The sequence below is a fragment of the Rhinoderma darwinii genome, chromosome 1 (genome assembly GCF_050947455.1).
Source record: "Rhinoderma darwinii isolate aRhiDar2 chromosome 1, aRhiDar2.hap1, whole genome shotgun sequence".
NCBI classification, from domain to species: Eukaryota; Metazoa; Chordata; class Amphibia; order Anura; family Rhinodermatidae; genus Rhinoderma; species Rhinoderma darwinii.
In genome coordinates, this window is record NC_134687.1 from 589,890,362 (window position 1) to 589,912,245 (window position 21,884).

Sequence of the window (21,884 nt, forward strand, 5' to 3'; positions counted from 1 at the left end):
ATTGAGCAATCAATCCTCTGTACCAGAAGTGTTTTCTTGTTTTTATTTTGGCCATGAGCCCCTCCCGGCAGAATTGTATACCCATCCCAATTCCCCTCCTTTTATTTCTCTATGTGCTCCGAGCAGCAGATGTTATATAGGATTGATTGCTAATGAAATGATTGCTTCTTGTAACGAACCCAACTCGAACATGCAGCACCAGCTTTAATTAGGCAATTACAAACTGAAAAATTGTATGTGTAGCTATAAACAAATAGGAAATGTAATTATACTGAGAGTCCTTGTGACATGTGGATAATCAGCACGCAGGAGACATGGTAAAATATTGCAGAAGGAAAGATGTAAAACTCATAGACTTACCATTGGTTCATAGTTATATTTTTGGAGCAATTTCGGAGTAAACTGCGACACATTTATTAAGAGGCGAAAGCCTCTTAATAAATGTGTTGCATATTTCGGCCGGGTCGTGCAAAGACAGCGGCAATGCGCCATCTATTCCGAAAATAAAATAAAAAAAGCACATACCCACCTCACTGATCCTCTTCTCCCCTTCTGGTCCCCTCAACCCTTCAGCGCCGTTTGTGCAATATCCTCAAACCGAGCAGTGTCAGGGCTTTATATGCGACGCAACACTTCAACGTTGTCAGTGCTGCATCTCATACAACATCTTGACGCTGCCAGACGTCGGTACATCGTATGAGACACGCTGGAGCGATGAGGGAGCCGGAGGAGAGAAGAGGGGCAGTGATGTGAGTATAATTATTTTTTTAAAATTAATTACTATTCTTTTTAATGTCCAATTGGGGACAGGGAAGGTAGCACCCAGCATGGGCCTCTGCCTTGTCACGCCCCATAGAGTAAAATATACACCAGCTATGTGCTGGTATAGATTTCCACTATAGTTTACGGCTTATTTTGGCGTAAATTATAATAATTTTGCCTGGAGGTCACGCCCCTTTTAACAGAGGTAATGCCCACTTTCCACAAAAGTGGCGAGGGTGGTGGAAAAATACCAAAAGTCACGCTTTGCACTGCAAGTTACGACTTTTAGACCCTTTTGCAGAGCTTTCTACGCCATAAAACTGGCATAGAAATGTTGATAAACTACTCCCAATATATTTTCTACTAAAAAAAATTACCCCCTCCCCCTACATTATGTTTTAATATCATTAAAACTAATGAGGGGGAAAAAAATATATTTTTTTTTTTCACAGTTCTGGTGACAATTCAAAAAGGATTGAAAAGCTGATTAATTTTGGGCATCAGCTGTCCATGACCTCAATGGTAAATGACACGATATATTGATGAATCTGCTTATAACAAGCCCAATGAGACAGAATGTTGTGTCTTTTGCTCCTGGTAAAGGAGCATTTATTTGAATCCAGTAGAAATTAATAGGACCTATTTACAGACATCTTTCTGTTGATGGATCCTTTTTTTTTTTTTTATTAAATACGTGACAAAAAAGAAAATCGTTGGTGCAAATATATCCCAAGATGGAGTTTTGTTTCTCACTGGTAAAGCCCCGGGGGTATACAGAGACTTTATTATCTTGTCTGCTTCATAACAAGGGTCTCAGCAGATCGTGCCGAGGAGTAATGGTCTCTATGCTGCAGTTATTAACACTGAATCAGCTTGTCCTCACCTGGGATCACTTTACACTGACTGAATGTCTCCATTAGACTGTACATCTCCTCCTCTGTCAGCAACAGGTTCAGATTGTCCTGTGGGAAAACACACATCAAATATGTAGACAGAGAAATGTCACGTCTACTAATTACATGTCAGCAAAAGAAAACATCTTGTTGTCATACCCATTAAAATGAACATGGTTTAAAGTCTTCTAATATGAAGGGTAAAAAAAATTGTTGTTTTTGCCCTGTCCTGTTTTCGAGAGAGTATCGGACAACCATTGGACCAGAAACCATCCTGCCCAAGAGATGCATGACACATGCCCATGAAGAGGACATCCACGATTGCTTCCCTTACAAAGGATTAAAGAGGATCTGTCATCTCTCCGGACCTATTTGTCTTAGTAAATACTATTCATGGAGAATACGAGTATTTACTCAAACAGACATGTCAGGAGACCGTAGTGAGGATGCCATTGAATGGAGCTGCGGTTGATCATGCACGCTACCACTCCATTCAAAGTCTCTCGGAATGACATCCGAGTACAGCACTTTTCTTTTTCCACCAGTCCAACGGACGTTGAATGTAGTGGTGGTAGTACATTCAAGCTCCTCTTCCCCCGTTCCTCCGATCAGTGAAGGTCCCACTGGTGAGGCCCAGCGATTAGACAATTATCACCTATCCTGTGGATAGGTGATAATTGTCCATTCTGGGAATACCCCTTTAATGGTGGCACATGTGACTTGAGTCCTTACAGAGGTTATGCTATTTTACTGCCAGCTTTCTAGTACTTTTCTATAGCTCTTACTGCAGACACTAAACATAAGTATAACACTCAGGCTGTATGTTACAATGTATATAATAAAAGTGCTTCAAGCTATGAGCTCCACGGATCTCTGCAGATGTTGCATTAGGAAATATCTAGGTACAGCCCTGCCATGGGGGGCCGGAGTAGGAGGGAGGGAGAGAAGGAAGGGGGGGGGGGTGGGCAGCACGGGGGTAGTTGCAAACAGTCCTGAATTTGCCGGGACTGTCCCGAATTTACAGAAACAGTCCCGGAAAATTGCTGTCCTGGAGCTGCTATATTCAATTGTATCTGCATCCTCAGGACACAGATACAATTGAATATTATGGCAGAGCAGGAAAGTATCTGCTCCCTGCTCTGCCATTCATTCCTCCTGGAGTGGAATCCCTGGCCAGAGCGTTGTGACGCGCTGGTCAGGGATTCCGCTCCTGGAGAAACCCCTGACATAACTATCCATATATGGACAGTGACGTCAGGGGCTCTTCCAGGAGCAGAATCACCAGCCAGAGCGTTGCCGACGCTCCGGCCGTGGATTCCGCTCTCAAATATGGACAGTGATGTCACGGGCTCCTCCATGGCTGGTGATTCTACTCTTAGGCCCTGTTCACACTGAGTTTTTGGCACTGTTTTTGATGCTGAAACCGATTCGGAAACTACACCAAAAGCCCGCCAAAAATGTCAAGCTTGCGGGATGAATAAGTGTCATGCCCTTTCTTCAGGCATTTCTGTCTCTGATCTCCCATTGACATCAATAGGAGGCAGAGAAAGCGGTTTTCGCTGTGTTTTTTGCCCACAGCGCTCAATGGCCGTGGCTGAAAAATGCAGAAAAAAAACGAAGCAACAAAACGCGGCAAAGAGAGTGCAGGCAGGTCAAAATCTGCGTCAAAATTCCTGAAGGAATTTTGAGGCAGATTTTTTCTGCCTGCAAAAAATGCTGTGTGAACAGGGCCTTAGAGGGAGCCAAAATGGCGCTATCTACAGGGAGGGGGGGGGGATGTAGTGCTATCTACAGGGAAAGAGAAAGCCATCTATGCGAAACGTGCATTGGGGTCTCTCCACACCTGGGAGTCACTACATCCGTGGAACCATATGGGTCAGTACCAGCGTTGATTTTCCTGCAACCTTAATACCTGTAATACTATTTTGCATATCTATCGACACCCCTTGAGAAAGCCATCTACGCGAAACGCGCGTTGGGGTCTCTCCACACCTGGGAGTCACTACATCCGTGGAACCATATGGGTCAGTACCAGCGTTGATTTTCCTGCAACCTTAATACCTGTAATACTATTTTGCATATCTATCGATACACCTATTTTTTGCGCTTAAGATAGGTTCAGTTTAAACACTCTATGTCGATTTAGATAACAGGCTTGATTTTACGGAGACTCTCTCTGTTTACCACTGTGTTCACTCCTCACTGCCTGTTATTAGACACATTGTTTTTGGTGATCTGTAGCAACACTGTGCATGTTTGCAGCCTATCTTCGCTTGTTTTGTATCTATTATACTGCAACTACTCAGAATTACTGATAGAAGTTGCTGTCTGTATTGTTATTTGTCTTACTACTGTGACCCGAGTTCCGCTCCTATACTATTGGAGATATACAGTTTCTTCTGATTTGTAGTCTAATTTTAATCATGTTATTTGTACTGTCCAATAAAATTTGTATTTTTTCTATGCCATTGGCAATTTATATTATTTAATAGTTTCTGACTCCGTTTTCTCTTGTGTTCTATTTTTTTACACTACCAGTAGTGGTCAGCACATATTGCCTTGCCCTAGTGATAAAGTGCGACATCACCTGCCTCTAAATAACCGGATAACAAGGGAGCGATACCGGCCACCATAGTAGTTGTTAGCCAAAACTTGTGCAGAAAGTTTTGTTTGTTTATTTGTACGCAGAAATTCTGGGAAGAAAGCCCCACCCCATTAGCCACACCCACCGGATAAGCCATGTACCCATAAGACACACCCACCAAAGAAGCCACACCCTGAGTGTCCCTGGAAAAAAAATTGTAATCTTGGCAACTATGGTGACCCCCTCTCTTCTATGTACGCGTATGGGTGTTATAACAGGAGGCAAAAACACAGAATGATAGGGACATGGAGAGGAGGAAGAAGAGCCCTGGATGTACTATGAGGCTGAGGATGTAGCACTGTGAAATATCAAGTTTGACACACACCAAATTGTGCTGAATCAAAAAACATTGTTCATGGTGTGTCACACGGAGCTATGTATGGGGACATGCGGTCATTACGCCGATTGCTCGTCCCCATACGTTATTATCATGTTGGCAGAGCGTCTCATTGTTTACACAGGGAGATGTGCTGCCAACAACAAAAATATAAAAAAAAAATTAAAACGATACGATCAGCAGATAATTGAGCGTTTGCTCGTTCATCTGCTGATGTTCCCGTTTACACAGAGCAATTATCGGCAAAGAGCTTTATATGAACGCTTGTCTGCCCGATAATTGCCCAGCGTAAAACCCCCTTTACTATAGATGTGAATTCGGGAGCAATATGAAATTGTCATTTTAGTCTGGATATTTGCTTTATACTGCCCATTCTCACTGATACACGAACATGATGTCTCCTGTCTGAGGAAAAAAGGATCTAATAGAATGGATTTTAATCTGTCCAAGCTTTTGTTAACCATGGAGATAAGCGGCGAAATAGTTGATTGGTTGCCACTTATCTCTCCCCCTGTTTAACCCCTTAATGACCGCCTATACGTATTTTCAAGGCGGCCATTAAGGGTACTTATGCCAGAGCGCCGCCCTTTCACAGCGGCATTTTGGCATAAGGTAGCGCCCCCGGGAGGCGCTTAAACTCTGTGGACTCAGCTACGGAGGTAGCTGAGGCCTCGGAGCACAGACCGAAGACCGTTTTGTCCGGTCTCCGGTCACGTGATCGCCGTTATTAAACGAATAACGGTGATCGCTGTAAAAACAGCGGCGGTTTGTTCTCTCTCTTCTCTCACAGAATATCCGCACGGTAAACACCGCAAAAAAATAAAAAAAAATTTTAAAAAAATGCTAGAATCACTTTTTTTGGTCACCATCCCTCCCAAAATATAAAATAAAAAGTGATCAAAAATGCATGCCAAAATAGTACCAATAAAAACTACAACCCATCCCGCAGAAAACAGGCCCTTACACAGCTTTTTTGACTGAAAAATAAAAACGTTACGGCTCTCAGAATATGGTGACACAAAAAATTAATTATTTTATCAAAGTGATTTTATTGCGCAAACGCTGCAAAACATAAAAAAAGATATACATATGGTATCGCCGTAATCGTACCGACCTGCAGAATAAAGTCAAATTGTCGTTTATAGCCCAGGGTGAACGACGTAAAAAAATAATAATAAAAACCATTGTCAGAATTGATGGTTTTTGGTCACCCGGCTTGCCAAAAAATGGAATAAAAAGTGATAAAAAAATATATAATTAAAATCGCATGTACCCCAAAATGGTACCAATGAAAACTACAGATTGTCCCGCAACAAATAAGCCCTCACACGGCTCCGGTGGTGAAAAAATAAAAACGTTCTGGCTCTCAGAATATGGCGATGCAAAATGTGCAAAGTGTCCAAAAGCGGATAAGATCGGGTGCCATTTATCAGTGCGACACCGGCCACACATCTATGAATTATTATTTTTTTACCCCATTATTATACCACCTGACTATGCCCCTGATATACTCAGCCCAGTCTACATATGCCCCCACATTATAAATTGAAATATCAGCAAATCGCCAAACAGAACTACTACCAAGCTAAATCTGCGCTCCAAAACGCTGAGCCCGCACCATACGCTGTGGGTGTCAGCTGTGTATTAGAGCTGACACTCGGAACTAACGGACAGGAACAGCGATCGCGCTGTTGCAGGTGCCTGTAAAAATTACAATATACTGCAATACATTAGTATTGCAGTGTACTGTACCAGCTATCTACGGATTGCTGGTTCAAATGTTGGGGTGCTTTTTTTCCTTTATTCCTTGTAAAAAATAAAAAATGTCTATGTTTTTTCAGAAAAAAAGTAGATTTTTACCTTTACAGACTAATTCCAATGAATTCAGCATAAACAACTGTGGGGTCAAAATGCTAACCTTACCCCTAGAAAAATTCCTTGAGGGGTGTAGTTTCCAAAATGGCGTCACTTTTGCGGGGTTTCCACTGTTTTGGTCCCTCCAGAGCATTGCAAACGTGACACGGCACTGAAAACTATTCCAGCAAAATCAGAAATCCAAAATCCAAATGGCACTCCTTCCCTTCTGAACCCTGCTGTGGGTCCAAACAGCACTTTATACCACAAATGGGGTATTGCTATAATCGGGAGAAATTGCTTTACATACGTTGGGGTGTTTTTTCTCCTTTATTCCTTGTAAAAATTAAAATATTTTATGTTTTTTCAGAAAAAAAGTAGATTTTCATCTTCACATACTAATTCAAATAAATTTAGCAAAAAAACTGTGGGATCAAAATGCTTTCTATACCTCTAGATAAATTCCTTGAGGGGTGTACCTTGCAAAATGGGGTCACTTTTGGGGAGTTTCCACTGTTTTGGCACCACAAGACCTCTTCAAACCTGACATGGTGCCTAAAATATATTCTAAAAAAAAAGGAGGCCCCAAAATCCTCTAGGTGCTCATTTGCTTCTGAGGCCAGTGCTTCAGTCCATTACCACACTAGAGCCACATGTGGAATATTTCTAAAAACTGCAGAATCTGGGCAATATTGAGTTGCATTTCTCGGGTAAAACCTTCTGTGTCATAGAATTTTTTTTGTTACAAATGAATTTTGTAAAAAAAAAATGAAATTTGTGAATTTCACCTCTACTTTGCTTTAATTTCTGTGAAACACCTAAAGGGTTAAAACACTTTCTGAATGCTGTTTTGAATACTTTGAGGGGTGCAGTTTTAAAAATGGGGTGATTTATGGGGACTGTCTAATATATAAGGCCCTCAAAGCCACTTCAGAACTGAACCGGTCCCTGAAAAAATAGCCTTTTGAAAGTTTCTTGAAAATATGAGAAATTGCTGCTAAAGTTCTAAGCCTTGTAACGTCCTAGAAAAATTTAACCCCTTGAGTACCCAGCTCATTTTGGCCTTGAGGACCAGACCCATTTTTTCAAATCTGACATGTATCACTTTATGTGGTAATAACTCCGGAATGCTTTTACCTATCCAATTGATTCTGAGATTGTTTTCTCGTGACACATTGGACTTTAGTTTAGTGCAAAAATTTGGTCGATAAATTCATTCCTTATTTGTGAAAAACACCAACATTTAGCGAAAATATGAAGAAATTATGATTTTTCCCATTTTAAATGTATCTGCTTGTAAAACAGATGGTAATACCACACAAAATAGTTACCAATTAACATATCCCATATGTCTACTTTATGTTTGCATCGTTTTTTGAACATTCTTTTATTTTTCTATGACCTCACAAGGCTTAGAACTTTAGCAGCAATTTCTCATATTTTTAAGAAAATTTCAAAAAGCGATTTTTTCAGGGACGAGTTCAGTTCTGAAGTGGTTTTGAGTGCCCTATATATTAGAAACCCCCATAAAACACCCCATTTTGAAAACTGCACCCCTCAAAGTATCTAAAACAGCATTCAGAAAGTGTTTCAACTCTTTAGGCGTTTTACAGGAATTGAAGGAAAGTAGAGCTGAAATTTTCAAATTTCATTTTTTTTTACAAAATTCATATGTAATACATTTTCTTCTGTACCACAGAAGGTTTTACCTGAGAAACGCAACTCAATATTTATTGCCCAGATTCTGCAGTTTTTAGAAATATCCCACATGTGGCCCTAGTGCGCTAATGGACTGAAACACAGGCCTCAGAAGCAAAGGAGCACCTCTTGGATTTTGGGGCCTCCTTTTTTCAGAATATATTTTAGGCACCATTTCAGGTTTGAAGAGGTCTTGTGGTGCCAAAACAGTGGAAACCCCCGAAAGTGACCCCCATTTTTTAAACTACACACCTCAGGGAATTTATCTAGGGGTATAGTTAGCATTTTGACCCCACAGGTATTTTGCTATATTTTCTGGAGTTAGTCTGTGAAAATGAAAATCTACTTTTTTTCTGGAAAAACGTAAAAATTTCTAATTTTTGCAAGAAATAAAGGAGAGAAAGCACCCCAACATTTGTAAAGCAATTTCTCGCGATTACGGAAATACCCCATATGTGGTAATAAACTGCTGTTTGGACCCACAGCAGGGCTCAGAAGGGAGGGAGCGCCATTTGGATTTTGGAGCTCTGATTTTACTGGAATGGTTTTCAGTGCCGTGTCACGTTTGCAACGCCCTGGAGGGACCTAAACAGTGGAATCCCCCCAAAAGTGACCCCATTTTGGAAACTATACCCCTCAAGGAATTTTTCTAGTGGTATAGTTATCATTTTGACCCCACAGGTTTTTTGCTGAATTTATTGGAATTAGTCTGTGAAGATGAAAAGAGACTTTTTTTTGGAAAAAACACAGAATTTTCTAATTTTTATAAGGAATAAAGGAGAAAAAGCACCTCAACATTTGTAAAGCAATTTCTCCTGATTACGGAAATACCCCATATGTGGTAATAAACTGCTGTTTGGACCCATGGCAGGGCTCAGAAGGGACGGAGCACCATTTGGATTTTGCAGCTCAGATTTTGCTGAATTGGTTTCTGGGGGCCATGTCGCATTTGCAGAGTCCCTGAAGTACCAGTACAGTAGAAATTCCCCAGATGTGATCCCAATTTGGAGACTATACCCCTGAAAGAATTAAATTAGAGGTGTAGTGAGCATTTTGAGCCCTCAGGTGTTTTATAGATTTTATTAGAATTGGTCCGTGAAATATAACCTGTAGCTTTAGCTCAGAATTTTTCATTTCCACAAGGAATACAGGAGAAAAGACACCCCAAAATGTGTTACACAATTTCTCCTGATTACGGAAATACCCCATATGTGGTTGTAAACGGCTATTTGGACATACGGCAAGGGTCTAAACGGAAAAAGTGAAATTTCGTTTTTGGAGTGGAGATTTTACAAAATTTGTTTTTGACGCCATGTTGCATTGCGCTGAGGTACCAGTACAGTGAAAACTCCCGAGAAGTGACCCCATTTAGGAAACTACACCCCTCAAGGAATTCATCTAGAAGTGTAGTGAGCATTTTGACCCCCAAAGGTTTTGCAGAAATTAGTGCACAGTGGATGTTGCAGATATAAAATTGACATTTTCCACATATATGCTATTTCAGTGCCCAATGCGTTGGGCCCAGCTTGTACCACCGGAGACATACGCCCCATAAATTGTTAAACTGTTCTCCAGAGTACGGTAATACCCCATATGTGGTCATAAACCGCTGTTTGGGCACACTGCCAGGCCCAGAAGGAGCGCCATTTGGCTTTTGGAGCGCAGATTTTGCTTGGTAGTAGTTTTGTTTAGTGTTTTACTGGTGTTTCAGTTTATAATGTGGGGGCATATGTAATCTGTGCGGAGTACATACATTTTTTGCGTGACACACTGTCGTTTTTATTGGTACCATGTTTGGCTACGCGCGACTTTTTGATCACTTTTTATTCCATTTTTTTGGAAACAACGTGACCAAAAAAGGAAATTCTGCCATTGTTTTTTATGGTATTTTTTTTACGGTGTTCACCGTGCGGGATAAATAATATGATATTTTTTTAGGTCAGGCCGATACGAACGCGGCGATACCTATTATGTCTAGTTTTTGTCTTTTTTTTCATTTTTTTTCTAATTATAAAGGGCTTGATCAGGGAAACAAGGCGATTATTGTTTTTATTACGTAAAACTTGTATTTATTTATTTATCGAAAACTTTTTTTTTTACTTTTTTTTCACTTTTTATTTTACACATACTAGGGGACTGGAAGATCTGATCTTCTGATCCCCTGCACAATACACTGCACTACTTCTGTATGTACTGATGTAGTGCAGTGTATTGTAACTGTCACTTTACAACTGACAGTTGAGCCTATTACGTCCTGCCTTGGGCAGGACCTAATAGGCTCCCGTACCTGGCAACCAGGAAGCCGTTGCTAGGCTTCCTGGTTGCCATTGCAACCATCAGAACCCCGCGATTTTTCGCGGGGGGGGGCAATGGGGTGCAGAGGGAGCCCCCTCCCTCTGTATCAATCACTTAAATGCCGCTGTCGCTATTGACAGCGACATTTAAGGGGTTAAACTACAGCGATCGGAGAGGACAGTGATCGCTGTAGTTGCAGTGGGATGTCGGCTGTATATTACAGCCGACATCCGATGAAGATGGAGCGAGCACAGCTCCTGTGCCCGCTTCATCCTCAGGGCGTTACTATACGCCCATTTTCGGGAAGGGGTTAATAAAAAGTGTTTTTTTTTTTTTTACACTGCTTTCTCTGATCTCCTCACGTATCTCACAGAAATGAGGAGATCAGAGAAAGTGACAGGAGCTTTCTCCTGCAGACGACGTCACAGACGGCTGTGATTGGTCAGTCTTCAGAGACTGACCAATCACAGCAATCGCCGGCATTGGGGACTGCTAATTGGTCCCCAGGCCGGTAGCAGAGACGGTTAGCTGTCAATGACAGCTGCCGCCGCTGTTCTGTCACTATGTGATTTCACATAGTGACAGTTTATTCCTGCGCCGTAATAGTACGTCGAAGGTACGCTGGCATAAGTGGCCAGCGACGTACTATTACGTCAAAGGTACGCAAGGGGTTAAGAATGTTCAAAAAACGATGCAAACATAAAGTAGACATATGGGATATATGAAATAGTAACTATTTTGTGTGGTATTACGGTCTGTCTTACAAGCAGATACATTTAAATTTAGAAAAATGCAAATTTTTGCAAATTTTCTCCAAATCTTGGTTTTTCTTACAAATAAATATAGAATTTATCGACCAAATTTTTTCACTAACATAAAGTACAACATGTCACGAGAAAACAATCTCAGAATAGTTTGGATAGGTAAAAGCATTCCGAAGTTATTACCACACAAATTGACACGTCAGATTTGAAAGGCCAAAACAGGCTCAGGGCGGATTCACACGAACATGAGCGTTTCCCGCGCGCATAAAACGCTGCGTTTTGCGCGCGTGGCAGCAGCGTGACAGCTCCGTGTGTCATTTTCATATGGATGCGCGGCTGCGTGCTTTTCACGCAGCCGCCATCATTATGACACTCCGTTTGGATGTTTGTAAACAGAAAAGCACGTGGTGCTTTTCTGTTTACATTCATTCTTTTACTTCTGTTGCGCGAACCACACGCGTCCAACGAAAGAGCTTCCGTGTGGTGCGCGTGATTTTCACTCACCCATTGACTTCAATGGGTGCGTGATGCGCGAAAAACGCCAAAATATAGAACATGTCGTGAGTTTTACGAAGCGGACACACGCTGCGTGAAACTCACGGACAGTCTGCACTGCCCCATAGACTTGCATAGGTCCGTGCGACCCGCGTGAAAACCACGCGGGCTGCACGGACGCAAATCACTTACGTGTGAATCCCCCCTCAGTCCTGAAGGGGTTAAATAACATGCGTGAGCTGAACGCTTGTTATTGGCGCAGATAGCTTGGGCCGACAGTTGTTATAGGTGAATGGCCAGCTTTGGGAAGCTATGATCCTGAATACAGATCCAGGCCAAGGATAAATATTGGCAAGTACAGAATCCTCATTCACTAATTCTGTAGACCCCCACCACAGTCATCACTTTCCTAAGAGAACACACGTATTGGCCACGTCTTTCCCGGGGGATGAACTTTGTATGTAATATGATATAAAATCAATACTTTGGTATTTCCAATAAAATCAAGGACAATATTAATATACGGAAACGACAAAATAATTACACCCATTAATCACGCCTTACATTCTATTGTATCTATATTAAACCCTGGCAGGGTACAGAGCGTAGAATCCGCTGACAAATTATGGTATATATTTACAGTCCCGAATTACGACACTTCATCACTGTGGGGCAGGCCGGGTCATACTGACTCTGCAAGAACATCTATCACACACCGCACAAGATAATCACTAATATAGGAATGAATAAATATGGACACATGTAGCAGAGTTAGGCCTCATGCACACGACCGTAAAAACTCCCGTTATTACGGGTCGTATTTACGACCCGAAATAACGGGCCCATAGACTTCTCTTGGCCACGGGTACCTTCCCGTTTTCTTACGGGAAGGTGCCCGTGCCGTTGAAAAAGATAGAACATGTTCTATTTTTTTATTTTACGGGCCGTGCTACTATACTTTATAATGGGAGCACGGCCCGGAAAAACGTCCGGCTGCCCGTGGCCGGCCGTGCCCGGCCATGCCCGTAATTACGAGTTGTAATTACGGGCACGGTCGTGTGCATGGGGCCTGAATAGAATACAATATACATGTGTTTATTGGATATAGTAGAGCTGAGTTTGTCTGATGTAACATAGGCGATATTGTCAAAAGTAGTAAAGGTAAGTATGTCACATCTGAGACTATGTCAGAATTAGTATAGTCGATCTTATCTCTAGTGCACCGATCATAGGGCATGCTGTGAATCCCTTGGCCACAGACGCCCTTTCAGCTTCCATTTGTATATATATATATATATATATATATATATATAATGTCACGCTTGAAAAGACAAACCCAAGTGGCCATCAATATTGTGGTCATGCTCAGTTAGTCCATCCAAATGAATACAGCAGCCAAATAAAACTCCCCTAAAGAGCCCACATAACACTGCAATAAAGTTCCCACATGATACTATATATAAACCCGATATAATACTACCATACACCGCTCAATAATGCTAGGTGCTTTAGCTTGCTTCTAGGGTTCCTATCCCAAGGAGCCTTTGGCAATTGCCCAATTTGCCACCCCTGACTGTCCAGGGTTTGATACAAATAATGTACCGCCGTATCAATGGCGGTATTGTCCTCTAAAGGCATTACTTTCTCTAGGGTACAATATTTAGGCACCATTCGTTGACAGTCATGCCTACTGCTCAGTAGTACATACAGGGTCCATGCACATCTTTGCCATGAACATGAGCCCGAAAGCTACTTCAGAGCAGCTTGCACCATATTTCCCCATTGGCTGCGCACTGTTGGGGAATATGGAGGATATTATTTAACTATTTAACAATTCACCACTGTTCCCTTGAAGGATGATATATTGCAAATGTGACGGGGGGCTTAGGGGTCTCCCAAGGGAATGCAGGTATTAACAATTCCATATCCATCTTCTTCATCTTTGAGGTGGTAATTGGCCGTAAGAATGTTCTCAGTCACTAGACCAGGCCTTTATGTATCCGTCCTGTGTGACGGTGATAGCGTCTGACACATCTCCACAGGCGTCATAGGAGATTAAAGCAGACGCAGGTTCACACTGCAGGAGAGGAATAATTACACACAGGGAACAAGCAGCGGAAAACTGCAAGGAAAGCAAACAGCCGCCCTCGTCCACCGCCGAGAAGCTTCAAACGGAAAATTCAGTGTAGTGAGAATGCATTAAATGATCCCAGAACAGATTCCTGCTATCAACAGTCAACAATACTAAGTATCAATGTGAACAAGACTTAAAGGGGTTGTCCGAGATACCATCATATTTTCAAAAACCCCTTTAATGCATGTCATTTATAAATGTAAATAAATTTGTAATATACTTACATTTTCCAAAGTGGCCCCGTTTCCAGATCCTGCCGTGGGGAACTTGACGGCACTCTCTGCACTGGCTCTGCCGCTTTGTTGATCTTGAATTCTTTGCTGGGTATACGACAGGTCACTTGTCACGTGGTGTATATCGGCTTGTTGTGTTATAACGCGCATGCGCGGCCCCTGCTGTTATCGCGAGAACAGCAGTGACAGCGCATGCGCGTTATGTGCTATGAAGCAGAACAAGCCGATATACACCACGTGACAAGTGACGTGTCGTATACCCGGCAAAGAATTCAAGATCAACAAAGCGGCAGAGCCAGTGCAGAGAGTGACGTCATCAGTCAAGTTACCCACGGCAGGATCTGGAAACGAGGCCACTTTGGAAAATGTAAGTATATTCTAAATGTATTTATAGTTATAAATGACATGCATTAAAGGGGTTTTTGAAAATATGATGGTATCTCGGACAACCCCTTTAAAGAACATCTCCACAAAGAATAAAAACAGTTCTTGAGGCGCCCTGTTCTGTCGACTTGTTACAAAATTTGGTAGTCGCTTAGCTATTTTGGAATTGTATCTGTTCCTGGGAGAGCTGGGTGATAGGACTACCCATGTAATAATATAAATACTGATCTTCATCTGCTTTCATATTGCTGCGTTTTCAATCATAGAAATACAATATGAAAGATGTAGCAGAGGCGAGTTTGTCATTTGGCATAATGGGCTGTGATATCATACTAGTAGTGGTTTTCCCATATAATTGCAATTAAATCTACTGTGTTATGTTACCTCATAGAGTTAACATGTTGAACTAATGAAATGAAAATGAAACATTTTAGTTCTGCAATATTTTTTCCAACATGTCATCATTATATAATTACCGGAGTCTATTATATGTGACAATAATGTTGTGTGGACTTTTGCATGTAACACATCAATACCTCGCTGACCCCACAGCTGCTTTTAACATTAAAATCTCTTACCATGGCTCCTTCTTTCATCTAACCTTCTCATGTCTTCCACTGTCTAAAGCTGGCCATACACATTACATGTACAGTATGTTGGCCGAAGCCACCGATATCGACGAGACCAGACGACAATCTAAGGTGTATGTCACCATCCCATTAAATTATAACATGCCCGATCTTTTTGTTGATTTTTAGATAAGCTGCCGCCAGATGAGTCTAGAAGCGGCTGTCTCCCAGAGAACACATGCACGCTCAGCCGAGCTCTCAGTCTATGGCCTCTCACAAGATCACACTCCTCTCCTGAAATACTCTGTGCTTACAGTTTACCTAATCTGCTAATCTTCTATGTATGCCACTCACTTATACACTTATATACTTTCAACTATCCTCTGACAAGGCTGAGCCTTTAAATAAAATATACTTTATAAATGTTTTACGTAATTGCGCATCTAGCGATTCCATATTATTATTATTTTCGGATTTGTTCGCTTTACAAGCAGAGGTACTCCAATAATAACTCAGTGGGGTGATGAATTATTGTAAGGCTTCCTTCACATCTGAGGGCCTGTTCACATCACCGTTCACTTTCCGTTCCGGGGTTCCGTCGGATGAACCCCGCAACGGAAAGTGAAAGTGAAACCACAGCTTCCGTTTCAGTCACCATTGATATCAATGGTGACGGAAACATCGCTAATGGTTTCCGTTCGTCACCATTCCGGCAGATTTCTGGTTTTCCAAAGGAATCAATAGCGCAGTCGACTCCGCTATTGATTCCGTCGGAAAACCGGAAACCTGCCGGAATGGTGACGAACGGAAACCATTAGCGATGTTTCCGTCACCATTGATCTCAATGGTGACTGAGACGGAAGCTGTGGTTTCACTTTCATTTTCCATTGCAGGGTTCACCCGACAGAAACCTCCGACGAAACCCCAGAACGGAAAGCGAACGGTGATGTGAACAGGCCCTGAGTTCGGTGCTTTTTATTGCTATGCTCTGCCATAGGAGCAGAATAATGAAAATACCGGAAACAATCCATTGCATGACAGACACCATCGGCGCTCGACAAAACCTATTGACTTTAATGGGTTCCGTTAGGTTTCCGTCATAGTTGCCGTCATTTTACCAGACAAAATAGCGCAGCAACAAGAACCATGATTGCAGAATATGATGGATAAGATTGTACTATTTTTCTTAATATGTATACTATGGGCAGGGTCTGGCCCTGTCGTAGAACAGCAGATGCAACGACAGTGCCCAGGCTCACTATAAATTTTACTCATGTGACAGATAGAGAGCGCAGCATGTTAGAGCTTTCCATTAAATTACCCAGCCCTGAGCCATCTCCAGTCCAGCTGTTAACAAACCACAAAACACATGTAACTAACTTATACTGTAAATCCGCTCTAAGCCAATGAAAGTATGGAGGAGGGGGTGCACATCCCCCCTCGCTCAGTGACAGTACCACCCACCTCCAGTTCCTATGGAGCGTCTGATTGAGCGTGGGATGCACAGATTAACTTTGGACCAGCGCCTGGCTGCGCGTCTGCCCGCCAACTCACAGCATTGATTATTCCTTTGCTTGTCAACTATAGCCTTAAAGAAGAGATCTACAATCTAGACACAATAATGTCCCATTAAAAATGAATCCAGTACATTGTTTTGGAGTACATCCAGGGCTATTAAGATTCCCCATTACTTACATTGCAGCCCTCTGTGGGATACAGTGAATGCAGCTGCGATACCATTAAAGTTCTATGGATGCAGTAATATAGAAGATTCATACAATGAATAGGACTTTCTTGGAAACATTTAAAGTGGAATCATCAGGGATGGACCAAGCCCAAGTACCCGATCTTTAAGATTTTGCCAACAAATGACCCCCTTCATCCCCATGTGGGTAAAAGGGCACAACCCCCACCTGGGGCTTTTAATGGAGTTGCAAAAATTACATTCAGCCGGTTGATTGGTTATAGTGAGTTTCCACCTTTTAATAACAAGTGTTTTTTGGTCCAATATTCTGTGCTGATAAATTTTTTATAAATCTTTATAGAAGTTGGACCTCTGTTTTACTGATACAAAGCTCCAAATCCCCACAGACATGCAGTTAAATAAGAATATTCTGATTGTGTACCACTAGGGGGAGCTTAGGAACTTACCGTATAGTGTTTTATTGAGTTCAATGTATACAATGTATGCAGGGGCGTAGCTAAAGGCTCATGGGCCCTGTGATGGATGGTCAAATTGCTTATGTTCTCTGTATTAAATTACACTATGAATTATCAAGCAGGATGCCGGATTATGAAGATATGTATTCTCCATCTTGTAATGATCTCTTTCTGTTACTGCTTGAATCACAAGGGAATAAGTTATTACTTTGTGTTCTTCTTCGTGGCCTTCAATACTGGTAGATAGGAGTCTGGCAGAACGCCTAGACCTGAAATAATCATTATATTTCCAATTAATTCTTTATCTCAGTATTTCACACACATATATGAAATCATCACATAGCCTTATGAAAACCTCCTACATTTCTATTGTTTGTAGGCCAGGATTTGCAGGTGTTAGAAAGATCACGTGACCTCAGTGGGAAGGTACCCTATGACGTATTTTCAGTCTACGTGTAAAATGTTATGATTGGTTGTTCCATGAGAGGTAACACCCTGGTTAGAGGGTACGCCCTGAGGGTATATTAACCTATGTATCTTGATAATAAATGAGAATATTGATTGAGACGACAGATTGCTATTGTCTTTATTGATCTCCCGGTGCACTGCTGATACTTCAATTACCATATTTGAATACCACCTGACAAAGCAGAGGGAGCCCATTAGAGCACCCATCCCAAAAGGTGCTACCTGGAAGGGGTTTCTTCGACAGTTATGGTGCCGAAACCCGGGACCTCCTAATGAGAATTTTGTGCAAAGTCCACTAATCTGGAAGGACCTGGGGAGTCACTGAAACCAAAACCGATCGGTAAGTAACAGACTTTATGTTACACCATTTGTTTCAGCCACTCTGATAAGTCCCTGGAAACGTACTTTGTATATGTAAGTCTCTACAAAGGGGTCCCGTAATAATCAGGTCCTTTGTCAGGATGGTAGTGTGGTTAAATGGATTTACATGGGGGTGTATGTGACAAGTGTGATGAATGTGTGTGTAGTGTGATGTTGAATACATCTGTGAGAAGACATACATATCAAATTGTTGAAACTGTATGGCTCCCAGCCCAGAAGTAATATCCACTTCATAGAAGACGATATACACTCAGTGCAAGGAGGAGCAATTGTGTCTATATTGAATTTGCACTCAATACCATTACCCAGTACAATAGGGAAAAACTTTGAATACTGTATTAGAAAATCATTTATATTTTCCTAAATTCACTGCCAAACAGTGATATTGTGTGTAAGGGTCCATAAACCAGTTGTATGCATTGCCAGACTGGTATAAGGTGGGAATCAGTACAGACTGATTTCTAGCACATGTGATAATCCGGCATATACACTTTGATGTAAAATAACATCCAAGTAATTAAGTCTGTAGTAGTATAACATCAGACCGCTGGATTGAATACCGTTGTAATATAACATCCTGTATTCAATGAATGACCCTGACACTTACCCCAGGTGCCACCTGTGTCGTAGTAGTAATTACAGTGAAGAACATTGGTATTGGCTCAGACCCAGAGCCCCTAAAGAAATCACCAACATAGATAACAGGCCCCTAAACTACAACCCACAGAGTGAACGGCTGAGCAGTGAGGATAACATATATGTTACCAAATATAATTTGTATGTGAAACCATTGCAAAGTGCTAGAGGAAAGAGTTTGGGATATATGCTACATCACAGGCTGTATGAACTGCAAGTGTTCTGCATAAGTGAAAGAGACGAAGGGTTTGTAGAAGTTTGAAATGAATGTGACCAACTCCTGCTTGAATCAATGGAAGTTCATGAATGTAGATTGTGTTGAAGGATTTGCTCTTGCAATTTGTGGATTGGCAGCATTTTGTCTGTTCTTGATGTTCAAAACAGTGAGGGATCAGAGAAAAGGATATCCCACTGCTAGAATTGTCTGAAGGAACGACTTTTGATATTGATAGTCTTTCTGAAACTGTAAGATAGATTGTCTGAGATATCTGTCAACAGACTAAGGCCTGTCTGTTTGGAGCTGGGGAGTTTTCCGGAGACTACCCTACGCCCTCTGACCATGGGGTCAGAAAATAGTAAGACAAAAATGCGGGACAGCCCTGAGACGTGGGTCTCTGCCATCAAAATAGTAGAAAGAGCAAAAGGATCTGAGGCTGTGAAGGATTGTAAAAGTATGTTTAAAATGATGGGAGTTGGGTCCTATGGAACATTAGCAGAATGTGATTGGAAAAGCTTTATGACAAATTGTGTTGGATGGTTGAAAGACAATAACATGGTGGAAAAAGCCCAAATGTGGTATGAGGTAGCACAGAGAGTGAGTAACACAGAACATAAGAGTATGGAAGCAAATCATGGAATAATGTATGATTTATATGACCCTTTAAGTGGAAAGCTCCTCACTAATGTGTTAACCCCTTTACAACTGCCAAACAGCCCCACAGCAGCAACTGCGCCATCTCCTTATCCTGAAAATAGCAAGAAAGGCAGCTGCTGGACATGTCCACACTGTGGGCAGCAGAACCCCCTCACTGCAGGATATTGTGTCAGTTGTGGTACGCAGCGCTCCACTAGATTGTTTCCGTTAGTATCAAGTATCCATACACACAGGGGACCAAAACCAGTAGATGTAGACGGGCAACCAGTACCTGGGGCAGTAGGGGAAATCCAGTCACATGAAGCCACTGTGTATCGCCCCTGGAGCCCGGCTGATTTACTAGATGTATGTAACACACTCCCAGACCCACGTAAAACACCAAGCGCTTTCCATAGAAAGCTGCGAGCAGTACATCTAGCTTACCGTGCTACATGGTCAGATATGGAGAGCCTGGTAGAAACAAAGGGAGGGGAAGTGCTCAAAAATCAAATTCAAGCTGCTATTACAAATCCCGTACCAGCAAATAAAACCAATGAGCAATCAGGACTAGAATACCTGAACGCTATGCAGCCCTGGGTAGATGCTACTCAACGGGATCGAACTGATAGTTTTATGTCATTTTCCCAAGATGTTAAACAGTCAGTCCCTGATTATGCCACAACTTTACAGCAGCAGTGGTTAGATCACGGGTATGAAGAAGGTGATGCAAAAGACTTGCGCCTACTAAAAATAACTTTTATGTCCGGTCTTAAGCCGGCAGTACAAGAAGCTCCTAAAAGAACCCGTCTCGCCCCGATGCAACAAAAGGGGGGCTATAGAGGAAGAGGCAGGGAACAAAAAGACACTTTGAGAACCCAGAGAAGGGATCTTAGCCAGATTACATGCTGGAACTGTGATAAGAAGGGTCATTATTCAGCCCGATGTCCCTCCCGTCCAGTTGAGCCTCCCAATTCTTTGATTGCTGCATAGGAAACTGGCAACCCTGATGTCTCCCTCTGCCCAGTGCTCCCCCCGACAGGTCCATCATTGATGGTGCCTGTTACTTTACCCACAGGGGAAAATACCTCTTTTCTAGTAGACACAGGGGCAGCCAGAACTGTATTACAAACCAAATATGTACCGGCAGAGTTGTTATCACCAGACTATATAGATTGTGAAGGGGTGGAGGGAACATCATTTCAGTTACAGTTAACAAAACCAATGCGACTGAATATACATGACACACAATCAATTGTCTCCCGTGTGTTAGTGTCACCACACACTCCCTACAATTTATTGGGGACAGATGTACTCAGTGCCCTGGGAGCAGCATTGGACTTTTCTTCTGGCCCAGCTACATTAACCTCTGCCATTCCAGAGTCCCTGCTATGCAAACTCCTTAGTATGGCAAGTATGCCGGACACTGAAAAAGCCCCCAGTACCCCTCCCCTTTGGTTGGCAGACATCCCAGAAAAACTATGGGCACAAGATAAGATGGATGTAGGAGTTTTAAATGTGCCGCCTGTACAAGTAAATTTAAAACCAGACATGCAGAACCGTCCTGTATGTATAAAGCAATATCCTCTGAGTCCACAGCAAGATGCTGCTATAGAAAAGGATATTAACTCCTTACTGGAAAACAATCTTATAGTGCCCATAATCTCGCCTTTCAACACTCCTCTTTACCCAGTAAAGAAAAAGACACTGCCCGGTCAACCTGTACAGTACCGGATGGTACATGACCTGCGGGCTGTGAATGCTGTGACAATAATTAATACACCACAAGTGCCTAACCCACATACCCTGCTCAACCAGGTCCCCGGCACTGCAGTCTATTTCACCGTTATAGACTTAGCCAATGCTTTCTTCTCCATCCCGCTGGATAAAGAGTGCCAGCAGTATTTTGCATTTACACATAGGGGAAGACAGTATGCTTGGGTAGTGCTGCCACAGGGTGCCGCAAACTCCCCTGATATCTTCTCACGTACCATGAAAGATATTCTGGACACCTGGCAGCCCCCCAATCAGTCCTCAGTTCTACTACAATATGTAGATGATTTGTTACTTTGTAGTGAGAGTCTGGAGAACAGTGAAACAGATTCTAAATCACTATTAATGTTCCTAGAAGAAGTTGGCTGTAAAGCGAGCAAGCACAAGCTGCAATTATGTGCCAAAACAGTTGTTTTCCTTGGTCACTGTATTTCCCAAGGTATGAAACACTTAACTCCTGACAGGCTGGAAATCATACAGAAACACCCAGTCCCTAGAAACCCTAAACAATTGAGGACTTTCCTGGGTTTAATAGGGTACTGCAGAGCCTGGAT

The 21,884-nt window shown here is 42.2% G+C and overlaps 1 protein-coding gene across 1 annotated transcript in view; it reads right to left on the bottom strand.

Annotated features, from left to right (window-relative positions):
• PHF24 (PHD finger protein 24) overlaps positions 1-21,884 on the bottom strand; it is a 140,574-nt gene that overhangs the window by 36,253 nt on the left and 82,437 nt on the right. The window contains exon 4 of the mRNA XM_075839795.1: positions 1,646-1,724. Coding sequence (XP_075695910.1) covers positions 1,646-1,724 — 79 coding nt within the window. The remainder of the gene's footprint in view (positions 1-1,645; positions 1,725-21,884) is intronic.